The 12,168-nt window shown below is 38.4% G+C and overlaps 1 protein-coding gene across 3 annotated transcripts in view; it reads right to left on the reverse strand.

Moving 5' to 3' along the window:
* col11a1a (collagen, type XI, alpha 1a) overlaps positions 1–12,168 on the reverse strand; it is a 243,243-nt gene that overhangs the window by 188,018 nt on the left and 43,057 nt on the right. For all 3 annotated transcript variants that reach the window (XM_061965881.2, XM_061965879.2, XM_061965880.2), the window contains exon 4: positions 902–1,064. In XM_061965881.2, the coding sequence (XP_061821865.1) occupies positions 902–1,064 (163 nt within the window). The remainder of the gene's footprint in view (positions 1–901; positions 1,065–12,168) is intronic.

Consider the following 12,168-nt stretch of genomic DNA (forward strand, 5'->3'; position numbering starts at 1 on the left):
GAAGTGAATTACATTTATATAGCGCTTTTTCTCAAGTGACTCAAAGCGCTTTACATTGTGAAACCCAATATCTAAGTTACATTTAAACCAGTGTGGGTGACACTGGGAGCAGGTGGGTAAAGTGTCTTGCCCAAGGACACAACGGCAGTGACTAGGATGGCGGAAGCGGGGATCGAACCTGCAACCCTCAAGTTGCTGGCACGGCCGCTCTACCAACCGAGCTGTATCATATTTTTCAGACCAAATAAGTGCGAGAATCGGTTTGAATCGATTCTGAATCGAATTGTCCCCCCAAGACTTGTAATTGAATTGAATCGTGAATTTTGAATATTTTTTTAAAAGATTTAAATCCCTTAAAAAAAAACACCTCACTTTTTTTTATTTACCATCTGGAATGAACATATGCTGTCTTTAAAAGTTGAATGATGCGGACACGTTTGTTACTGGTCCACACACCTAACGCTAAACAGCATATGCAAACTATACAATCGTGTGTTCTATTAGTGGACGTGTTGCGTGTGGTCTATTGAGAATGTGTATGCAATACATTATTTAAATGAGGTTTTTGCGTGTACTACTGGCTATGGCCATGGAAACACCCATTTCCCTCCATATTCATGGTATTATGCTCTCCAACTTGCTGTTGAACTAGGTAGCACACATTTGGAATCTGTAATAGCATTTTGCCAATAAATAATAGCAATCAAGACAACAGGAACCCTTTTTAGCTAGCTGATGCTTACTAGCATGTTAGCATGCTAACAAGCTAACAAGAGTCACATACCAAGTTATATGACTAAACACGCCACGTCCATGCAAAATTCTCAGCATACTGTAGAATTTGTCGGTCCAAGCCGCAGCAGCTCTTCAAATGTTTGCCAACGCACGGAGAGAACGTTACCTTGAAAAAGTCCTCATCGAGGATCCTGGTGCCAAAGACGGTAATGCCGTCGGTGCTGATGGAGGTGTCGTCACTTCTGAGGAGAGGCTTGGTGATCTTGGTCTTGCAGTCGACGATGATGGTTACCGTTTTTTTCTCCACGCTAATGGCCACACGATGCCACCTGGTCAGACGCGGCAAAACAATACAAAACATGGATGAGTAATGAGAAATCGGTAAGGACACCAGAATGAGTACAGTACAGTGCAGCACTGTTCCGCCTTAATTTAAATAAGTTCAATGTTTTATTATAATAATCAAATAATGGCAGGAATTTCCATGAAAATATTTTCTAATATAATTAATTTGGCCCACTGAAATAAAATGTATAAAAATTTTGTTTTTCATGAGCTTTATGTCGAATGTTCACAAATGATCACATTTTGTTCACCCTAAAACCTTCACATTTAGCACAATGAGATGTGTGCTGCAGCACAAGCATGGGATAAAGAGTACAACGTTTTGTCTGCAAAATACTGTTTTTTTTCTTAACGCTAATGGTGACACGATGCCACCTGGTCAGACGTGGCAAAACAAAACAAAAAATGGATGAAAAATCGGTAAGGACAGCAGATTGAGTACGGTACAGTGCAGCAATGTTCCCCGGTAATTTAAATAAGTTCAATGTTTTATTATAATATTTTCGAATATAAATTATTTGGCCCACTGAAATAAAACTGATAAAAATCGTGTTTTTCATGAGATTTATGTCTAAGGTTAATTTGAGACACATTTTGAGATGACATTTTGTTCACCTTAAAACCTTCACATTTTGCACAATGAGATGTGCGCTGCAGCACAAACATGGGATAAAGAGTACAACTTTTTGTCTGTAAAATACAGTTTTTTTTCTCCACGCTAATGGCGACACGATGCCACCTGGTCAGATGCGACAAAACAAAACAAAAAAATGGATGAGAAATCGGTATGGACGCCAGAATGAGTACGGTACAGTGCAGCAATGTTCCCCGGTAATTTAAATAAATTAAATGTTTTATTGTAATAATCAAATAATGGCAGGAATTTCTATTGTAATATTTTCAAATATAAATAATTTGGCCCACTAAAATAACACAGGTTGTGATGTTGATTTGACCATTGAAATTTGGTCATTTCCCAAACAATATTCTAAACACAAATACAACGTTGAAACAACATGCTTATTGACAACGTTTAATCAATGTTGGGTTCTGACGTTGATTTGACCTTTGACATTTTGCAATTTTACAACCAATATTCTACAACACAAATACAACGTTGAAACAACATGCTTTTTGACGACGTTTAATCAATATTGGGTTCTGATGTTGATTTGACCATTGAATTTTGGTCATTTTCCAACCAATATTCTACCACACAAATACAACATTGAAACAACATGCTTTTTGACAACGTTTAATCAATGTTGGGTTCTGACGTTGATTTGACCATTGACATTTTGCAATTTTACAACCAATATTCTACAACACAAATACAACATTGAAACAACATGCTTTTTGACGACGTTTAATCAATGTTGGGTTCTGACGTTGATTTAACCATTGAATTTTGGTCATTTCCCAACCAATATTCTACAACACAAATCCAACGTTGAAACAACATGCTTTTTGACAACATTTAATCAATGTCAGGTTCTGACAACTTTTTGTCTGTAAAATACCGTTTTTTTTCTCCACGCTAATGGCGACACGATGCCACCTGGTCAGATGCGGCAAAACAAAACAAAAAAATGGATGAGAAATCGGTATGGATGCCAGAATGAGTACGGTACAGTGCAGCAATGTTCTCCCCGTAATTTAAAAAAGTACATCTCATTGTGCAAAATGTCAAGGTTTTAAGGTGAACAAAATGTAATCTCAAAATGTGTCTCAAATTAACATTAGACATAAATCTCATGAAAAACACGATTTTTATCAGTTTTATTTCAGTGGGCCAAATAATTTATATTCGAAAATATAATAAAACATTGAACCTTTGAATTCAGATAATTTTCCAACCAATGTTTTACACCACAAATACAACGTTGAAACATGCTTTTTGTAAACGTTTAATCAATGTCAGGTTGTGACGTTGATTTGACCATTGAATTTTGGTCATTTCCCAACCAATATTCTACAACACAAATACAACGTTGAAACAACATGCTTTTTGACAACGTTTAATCAATGTCAGGATCTGACGTTGATTTGACCTTTGAATTTAGATAATTTTCCAACCAATGTTTTACAACACAAACACAACGTTGAAACAACATGCTTTTTGACAACATTTAATCAATGTTGGGTTCTGACGCTGATTTGACCATTGAAATGTTGTAATTTTACAACTAATATTCTACAACACAAATACAACATTGAAACAACATGCTTTTTGACAAAGTTTAATCAATGGTGGGTTCTGACGTTGATTTGACCATTGACATTTTGCAATTTTCCAACCAATATTCTACAACACAAATACAACGTTGAAACAACATGCGTTTTGACGACGTTTAATCAATGTTGGGTTCTGACGTTGATTTAACCATTGAATTTTGGTCATTTCCCAACCAATATTCAACAACACAAATCCAACGTTGAAACAACATGCTTTTTGACAACGTTTAATCAATGTCAGGTTCTGACAACTTTTTGTCTGTAAAATACCGTTTTTTTTCTCCACGCTAATGGCGACACGATGCCACCTGGTCAGACGCGGCAAAACAAAACAAAAAAATGGATGAGAAATCGGTATGGACGCCAGAATGAGTACGGTACAGTGCAGCAATGTTCCCCCGTAATTTAAAGAAGTACATCTCATTGTGCAAAATGTGAAGGTTTTAAGGTGAACAAAATGTCATCTCAAAATGTGTCTCAAATTAGACATAAATCTCATGAAAAACACGATTTTTATCAGTTTTATTTCAGTGGGCCAAATAATTTATATTCGAAAATATTATAATAAAACATTGAACCTTTGAATTTAGATAATTTTCCAACCAATGTTTTACAACACAAATACAACGTTGAAACATGCTTTTTGTAGACGTTTAATCAATGTCAGGTTGCATTGCAAAAAGGTACAAAATTAATTGTTATGTGTTTGTTTAGGTAGGATTTTGGATTTGGTGTGCACTTCTGAGGTAAGATTGCGGTAAAGCACAAGCCCTTTACTATACGGTACTTCCTATCCTGGTCAATTGGCTGATGTATTTGTTTCAAGATCTGAAAGATAACTGGGGTCACACGTGAGTCTGACACCTCCCTCCACTCTGGAACATTCACCACTACATTTAGGAGCGATTGCATACCAGGCGGCAGTGGACCACATTCTTGCCCCCACACTTTGGCCCTGTTTAACATGGGATTACACTCATTAAACTCCAAACTTAATCCTCCTTCTGGGTTCCTCGGCATGACAGACACGGTGAACATTGTGGAAAGTGTGTGTCAGGATCCAGGAAGGCTTGCCTCTCCAGAGGAGGAGGCACACAGTCAAAACATTGTTGTGAGGTGGAAGATGAGACTTGGCACCGGCAGAATCACCAGCCGGTGCGTACTAGGCATTTATCGCTCGGTGCGGATCCATAGTGGACTGAACTTTCATTCAATAAATCCTGTAGTCGGAGTGTTTCTTTTTTAACGTGACTCGTACGCACACCAGCTTTGAGGAAAATGAAGGTACTACACAGCACTCTTTAGGTTAAGCTGTGCAGCCGGAAGGATTACCCGCCACATTATATGCCAGGAACTTCAGTGGGTTGACAAACTTTTACATTACCTTGTCCATCAAACTAAGAAGTATTTTGATATACCGTATTTTTCAGAGTATAAGTTGCACCGGCCGAAAATGCATAATAAAGAAGGGAAAAAACATATATAAGTCGCACTGGAGTATAAGGCGCATTTTTGGGGGAAATGTATTTGATAAAAGCCAACACCAAGAATAGACATTTGAAAGGCAATTTAAAATAAATAAAGAATAGTGAACAACAGGCTGAATAAGTGTACGTTATATAAGGCATAAATAACCAACTGGTATGTTAACGCAACATATTATGGTAAGAGTCATTGAAATAACTATAACATATAGAACATGCTATACGTTTACCAAACAATCTGTCACTCCTAATCGCTAAATCCCATAAAATCTTATACGTCTAGTCTCTTACCTGAATGAGATAAATAATATTATTTGATATTTTACGCTAATGTGTTAATAATTTCACACATAAGTCGCCCCTGAGTATAAGTCGCACCCCCGGCCAAACTATGAAAAAAACTGCGACTTATAGCCCGAAAAATACGGTATTTAATTTTCAAATCCAATGCAATAGACCACATTTTGCAGACTATAAGATGCTACTTTTTTTTCCCAACCATTGAACCCTGCGACTTATACAAAGGTGCGGCCAATCTATCTATAAACGTACCAACATTTGGACGCATTTTATATTTACACCATAAGTCGGGCTAGTGTGTCCTAATTTTCATTCCAGTTGCATGTATAACTCTTTTATGCAAATGATATTAATGTATTAATTTTCTGTATTAACAAAATGTTATTGTGTGGAAAATTTGTATCCTAAAGTTGTTTAAGGGGTTAGGGATATCTGTAACCTGTGCAGTTTTTACTGTGCCACAAAAGTGTTTTTTAAAGGGGAACATTATCACAATTTCAGAAGGGTTAAAACCATTAAAAATCAGTTCCCATTGGCTTATTTTATTTTTCGAAGTTTTTTTCAAAATTTTACCCATCACGCAATATCCCTAAAAAAAAGCTTCAAAGTGCCTGATTTTAACCATCGTTATATACACCCGTCCATTTTCCTGTGACGTCACACAGTGATGCCAACACAAAAAAACATTGGGGATAGAACTGCAAGCTATAGCGACATTAGCTCGGATTCAGACTCGGATTTCAGCGGCTTAAGCGATTCAACAGATTACGCATGTATTGAAACGGATGGTTGTAGTGTGGAGGCAGGTAGCGAAAACGAAATTGAAGAAGAAACTGAAGCTATTGAGCCATATCGGTTTGAACCGTATGCAAGCGAAACCGACAAAAACGACACGACAGCCAGCGACACGGGAGAAAGCGAGGACGAATTTGGCGATCGCCTTCTAACCAACGATTGGTATGTGTTTGTTTGGCATTAAAGGAAACTAACAACTATTAACTAGGTTTACAGCATATGAAATACATTTGGCAACAACATGCACTTTGAGAGTGCAGACAGCCCATTTCAGGCGCGCTAAGAACATATATTTTTCCACGATTTCAGCACTCAGGTTAACCATACCTAAATAGACACAAAATACCGCATTACACAAGACTACCCGAATGTACTCGAATGATTGAAAAAAATAAATGTTTCTAAGCTAAATTATTGGTAAACACAGTTTATGTATAATAATTTACATAAAACCGCGAGTAATGAATAAAGTTTTCATCAATTAATATATTCTGTAGACATACCCTCATCCGCTCTCTTTCCCTGAAAGCTGATCTGTCCAGTTTTGGAGTTGATGTCAGCATCTGCTTTGAGTGTCGCAGGATATCCACACATTCTTGCCATCTCTGTCGTAGCATAGCTTTCGTCGGTAAAGTGTGCGGAACAAACGACTGACCATTTCGTCGGCTTTCCCCACAGCCTCGTATTTTGAACAAATTTCGTCCAATTTCTTGCCACTTTCGCATCTTTGGGCCACTGGTGCAACTTGAATCCGTCCCTGTTCGTATTGTTACACCCTCCGACAACACACCGACGAAAGTGAGAAAATGGCGGATTGCTTCCCGATGTGACGTCACAACGTGAGCAAATAATAGAAAGGCGATTAATTCGCCAAAATTCACCCATTTAGAGTTCGGAAATCGGTTAAAAAAATATATGGTCTTTTTTCTGCAACATCAAGGTGTATATTGACGCTTACATAGGTCTGGTGATAATGTTCCCCTTTAAGGAGAGATAAAAATAATAATAATGATATCACTGTAAAAACGTGAAAATAAATCAGCATTTATAGAATCGAGCACGAAGAAAAGGAAGCCGCGAGAGTGAGGCGAAAACGATTTTGACACTATAAATATGGTACTTGGAGACAAGCTATTTCTACATAAATGGAGTGCTTGCCCAAAATCAACAGGACTAGAGGAACAACTGTCCAAAGAGTGAGTCACTTTAATATCGATGATGATACATGCAGTATCATTCATGTTATTACAACTACTAACTAGCTGTGTACAAACAAAACATGAAATAATACTTTACAGATACTGTAATATAATTGTTCATGTTTTTCACTCAGAACAGATTGGTGTTCTATCACAGTGTTATGCATTACAAACTAAAACGCGTTTCGTGTTGACGTTGAAGCTAGCTTATTTCTTGCCGTCGCTAGCTTTTACAGCTAATACCGTAGGACGCCGATGTGTTACTACGCTAGAAAAAGAGTTCCTCAGAGTTCACTCTTACAATAACAATGTTGCTACAGTCTGGTTATTATACAGGTTACGGAACGTAAATGAAGTATTGTTGACGGTTTTTGAATGCATTTTTAAAGTGATTTAGAGGTAGTATTGATTGCGCCCATTAGCTGCATTGCTAGCCACCTAGAACGAGCCGATTTTTATATGTTAGAAAGCGAAAAAAAGTTTTGTCTCTCATAATGATTGTGAACAATAGGCAAAAAACTATTTTTAAAGTGCAGTTGCCGTAGCTTGTTTATTTCATCTGCAGATGTACTAGTAGTGTTCCTGAAGGTTCCATTTAACATTATATTAACAAATATTTTTATACAATTATTTCACCATTTGGGCCATTCAAGTTCAGTTAAAAAAACTCACATTTTTGCATCAGAATGAAAAAAAAACACTAGAGTGATGTGATAGAGATGATCTTTGACAAGCCTATTTTTGCAGAAAAACAGCAAGAGCTTAAATAAAATATCTCCAGAACATACAACATAAAAACAACAGTTAAGGCAGAGGTCCGGCCACCCCCGTCCTTAGCTTTCTGTAAATGTGGCCCCCAAAACAAGTTAGTTGAATATCCCTGCTCTAGGAACAAACATTACTGTTATACCACCATCGACAATGCTGTTTTTTGCCTGATCGAGGACCTTAAAGGACAGTGACGCGATCGCAGTCTTCACAACCGAGCACTGTCCAAGGTCATGGGTAAGGTGCATTTTTGGACAGATAATACCATAGTAGGAAGTCGACAAGGGGCGTCTGTGCCATTGTTTCCAAAAGTCTGAGTTGGACTGTAAACGTCACTTTTCAACTAAAAGTAGGTAAGTCAATGTTATTTATAGAGTGGTTTTCATAGACAAATTCACAAAGTGCTGTGTAGGTGAATTACAACAGGGGAAACATCATAAAAAGGATATAGAGTGGATTAAAAATGACAGTTAAAAGGTTCATTGACTAAAAGTTTTACTAAAAAGAGAAGTCTTCAAATGTTTTTTTTTAAAGTCGAGCTCACAGAGGCACTGGTGCAAGTTATTCCAGAGTCTGGGGGCGATAGCCTGAAATGCCAGGTCTACATGGTTTTAAAATGGGTTTTTGGAATATATAAGAGACCCTGGCCTGAAGACCGGAGGCTGAAGTAAGTAAGTACATTTTATTTATAAAGCGCTTTTAACAGATAATATCACAAAGCGCTGCACAAAACATAGGTGCAGTAAAACAACAATTTAATTAACACAACAGGAGCAACGTCATAAAAAGGATACAAAGTGGATTAAAAATTATAGTTAAAGGGGAACATTAACACAATTTCAGAATTGTTAAAACCATTAAAAATCAGTTCTCAGTGGCTTATTATATTTTTCGAAGTTTTTTTCAAAATTTTACCCAATATTTTAAAAAAAAGCTTCAAAGTGCCTGATTTTAACCACTCGTCCATTTTCCTGTGACGTCACATAGTGGTGCCAACACAAACAAACATGGCGGAAAGAACAGCAAGCTATAGCGACATTAGCTCGGATTCAGACTCGGATTTCAGCGGCTTAAGCGATTCAACAGATTACGAATGTATTGAAACGGATGGTTGTAGTGTGGAGGCAGGTAGCGAAAACGAAATTGAAGAAGAAACTGAAGCTATTGAGCCATATCGGTTTGAACCGTATGCAAGCGAAACCGACACGACAGCCAGCGACACGGGAGAAAGCGAGGACGAATTCGGCAATCGCTTTCTAACCAACGATTGGTATGTGTTTGTTTGGCATTAAAGGAAACTAACAACTATGAACTAGGTTTACAGCATATGAAATACATTTGGCAACAACATGCACTTTGAGAGTGCAGACAGCCCAATTTTCATCAATTAATATATTCTGTAGACATACCCTCATGTCAGCAGCCTAGGGAAGATAGGGTCGATATTCTTCTCTTGATCATCTTCGGGACGGTGTGAGCCAAGACATCCAGGGGGTTTAGCTTGCTCGTCTGCGAGAACAAATTGCCGCCATTGCTTGCCGTGCTAGCGAGGTCCTTTGTCCCTGAATTGCTCACACACTCCGGCAGATTCAATGGGGGTCTGGCGGCAGATTTCTTTGACTTTATCGTTGGAAATGCATCTGCTTTGAGTGTCGCAGGATATCCACACATTCTTGCCATCTCTGTCGTAGCATAGCTTTCGTCGGTAAAGTGTGCGGAACAAACGACTGACCATTTCGTCGGCTTTCCCCACAGCCAAGGTACGGAAAACAGTCGAAAAAAACGGAAAATAACAGAGCTGATTTGACTCAGTGTTTGAGAAAATGGCGGATTGCTTCCCGATGCGACGTGACATTGTGACGTCATCGCTCCGGGAGCGAATATTAGAAAGGCGTTTATTACGCCTAAATTCACCCATTTAGAGTTCGGAAATCGGTTAAAAAAATATATGGTCTTTTTTCCTGCAACATCAAGGCATATATTGACGCTTACATAGGTCTGGTGATAATGTTCCCCTTTAAAAACTGCATTAACTAAAAGCTTTATTAAAAAGAGAAGTTTTCAAATGTTTCTTAAAAAGGGTCAACACAGTCAAGATCACAGAGGGACTGGTGCAAGTTGTTCCAGAGTCTGGGAGCTATAGCCTGGAATGCCAGGTCTCTACGGATTTTAAAATGATCTTTAGAAGACCCTGGCCTGAAGACCGGAGGCTGTGCCCTGAAGAGTAGGGGCATAACAAGTCAGTGATGTACTGAGGGCCCCCCCATGCAACGCACGGAAAGTTAGAACTGAAATCCTAAACTCTATACGGACTTTGACTGGAAGCCAATCAAGACTGGATAGAATTGGGGTAATGTGGTCTCTTCTGGGTGCACCGGTCAGAAGTCTGGCAGCCGCAATCTGTTGCTCAAAAAGGTTCATTATGTCTTCTTATTCATATACTTTCACATTTTCTTTTAATTGTCTGTCTATAATTGTTAAAACTCGGCTTCTTCTGAATCCTTTAACCATTCAGAGTTTTCCTTGGAATGTGTATCCTGTATCAAAAACTGGTTGTCCTCAAATTTCCTTCAGATCAATTCCGACAAAACGGAAACTCTGATCATTGATCATTGCTCCCGATAAAAATATCCCTCTGATCAAGAACTCCCTCGATGCTCTGGGTGCATCTGTTAAAAGCAGCCTCAGAAACTTTGGGGTTGTGTTGGATCAGTCAAAGTCTTTGGAGGGTCGCTGTTGTCAACTGACCAAAAACTGCTTTTATCACCTGAGAAATATCTCTAAAGTGAGAAATTTGTTGTCCAAATCGGATCTCGAAATGACAATTCAAGCGTTTAATTCGTCTCGTGTTGACTATTGCAGTTCTCTTTTCACTCTTTTCCACAAGTCAACGCCAAAGAGACTTCAGACGGTACAGAATGCATTTAAAATTTTCTTGTAATCAGACAATATTTTCGGTATAATAGATGGAATTTTTACCTGAAATGTTTTGACGGTCATCTGCAGTCTTTTACAGAAGAGTCACCCGACCATTGTGGCGTGCTGCCTATCAGCTGTTCTTATAGGCAACACGTGGCCAACCATGCCTATAAGCGTTGGTAGACCTGTCAAGTCTACCAACCAGGTAGACTAGACAGGTCTGCATGGTTGGTCACGTCTATAAAAACAACTGATAGGCAACAAGTCCCAGTGGTCAGGTGACCCTTCTGAAGAAGACTGCAGATGACCGTCGAAAAATGTCAGGTAAAAATTGCATTTAATATACCGAAAATATTGTCTTATTACAGAAAATTTGAAAAAAATATGAATACGAAGACATAATGAACCTTTTTGAGCAACAGAATGCGGCTGACAGACTTTTACCCCCATTCTACAAAGTCTTGATGTGCTTCCAGTCAAACTCCATAAAGAGTTTAGGATTTTAGTTCTAACTTTCCATGCGTTGGACGGCGGAGGACCTTAGTACATCGTTGATTTGTTGTGCCCCTACACTTCAGCTTCCGGTCTTCAAGCCAGGGTCTCTTAAATATTCCATAAAAACATTCTAAAACCTGTGGAGATCTGGCGTTCCAGGCTGTCGCCCCCAGACTCTGGAATAACTTGCACCAGTCCCTCCGTGAGCTCAACTTTTAAAAAACATTTGAAGTCTTCTCTTTTTCTTAAACTTTTAGTCAATGAACCTTTTAACTTTCATTTTTATCCACTTTGTATCCTTTATATGGCGAAATTATTGTCTGATTACAAGAAAAATTTAAAAGCATTCTGTACCGTCTGAAGTCTCTTTGGCGTTGACTTGTGGAAAAGAGTGAAAAGAGAATTGCAATAGTCAACACGAGACGAAATGAACGGGTGAATGATCTCTTCGAGATGCGATTTTGACAGCAAATTTCTCACTTTAGAGATATTTCTCTGGTGATGAAAGCAGTTTTTGGTCAGTTGATGACAGTGACCCTCCAAAGACTTTGATCGAACACAACCCCAGGGTTTCTGAGACTTCACCTAGAGCATCGAGGCAGTTCTTGATCAGAGGGATCTTTTTATCGGGAACAATGATCAGAGTTTCTGTTTTGTCGGAATCGATCTGAAGGAAATTTGAGGACAACCAGTTTTTGATACAGGATAGACATTCCAAGTGAAACGCTGAATCGTCAGAAGAAGCCGAGTTTTAACAATTGTAGAAAGACGTTTTTAAATAACACTTGAGGTATTGTCAAATGTATTAATTTCTCAGCAGGCCCTCTGTTTATTTATTCCCATTTATCCCTGCACAAGGGTTCATGTCAGCTCAGGCAAAGCTCTTTGTGAGA

Source organism: Nerophis lumbriciformis, linkage group LG07 (genome assembly GCF_033978685.3).
Source record: "Nerophis lumbriciformis linkage group LG07, RoL_Nlum_v2.1, whole genome shotgun sequence".
Classification (NCBI taxonomy): domain Eukaryota; kingdom Metazoa; phylum Chordata; class Actinopteri; order Syngnathiformes; family Syngnathidae; genus Nerophis; species Nerophis lumbriciformis.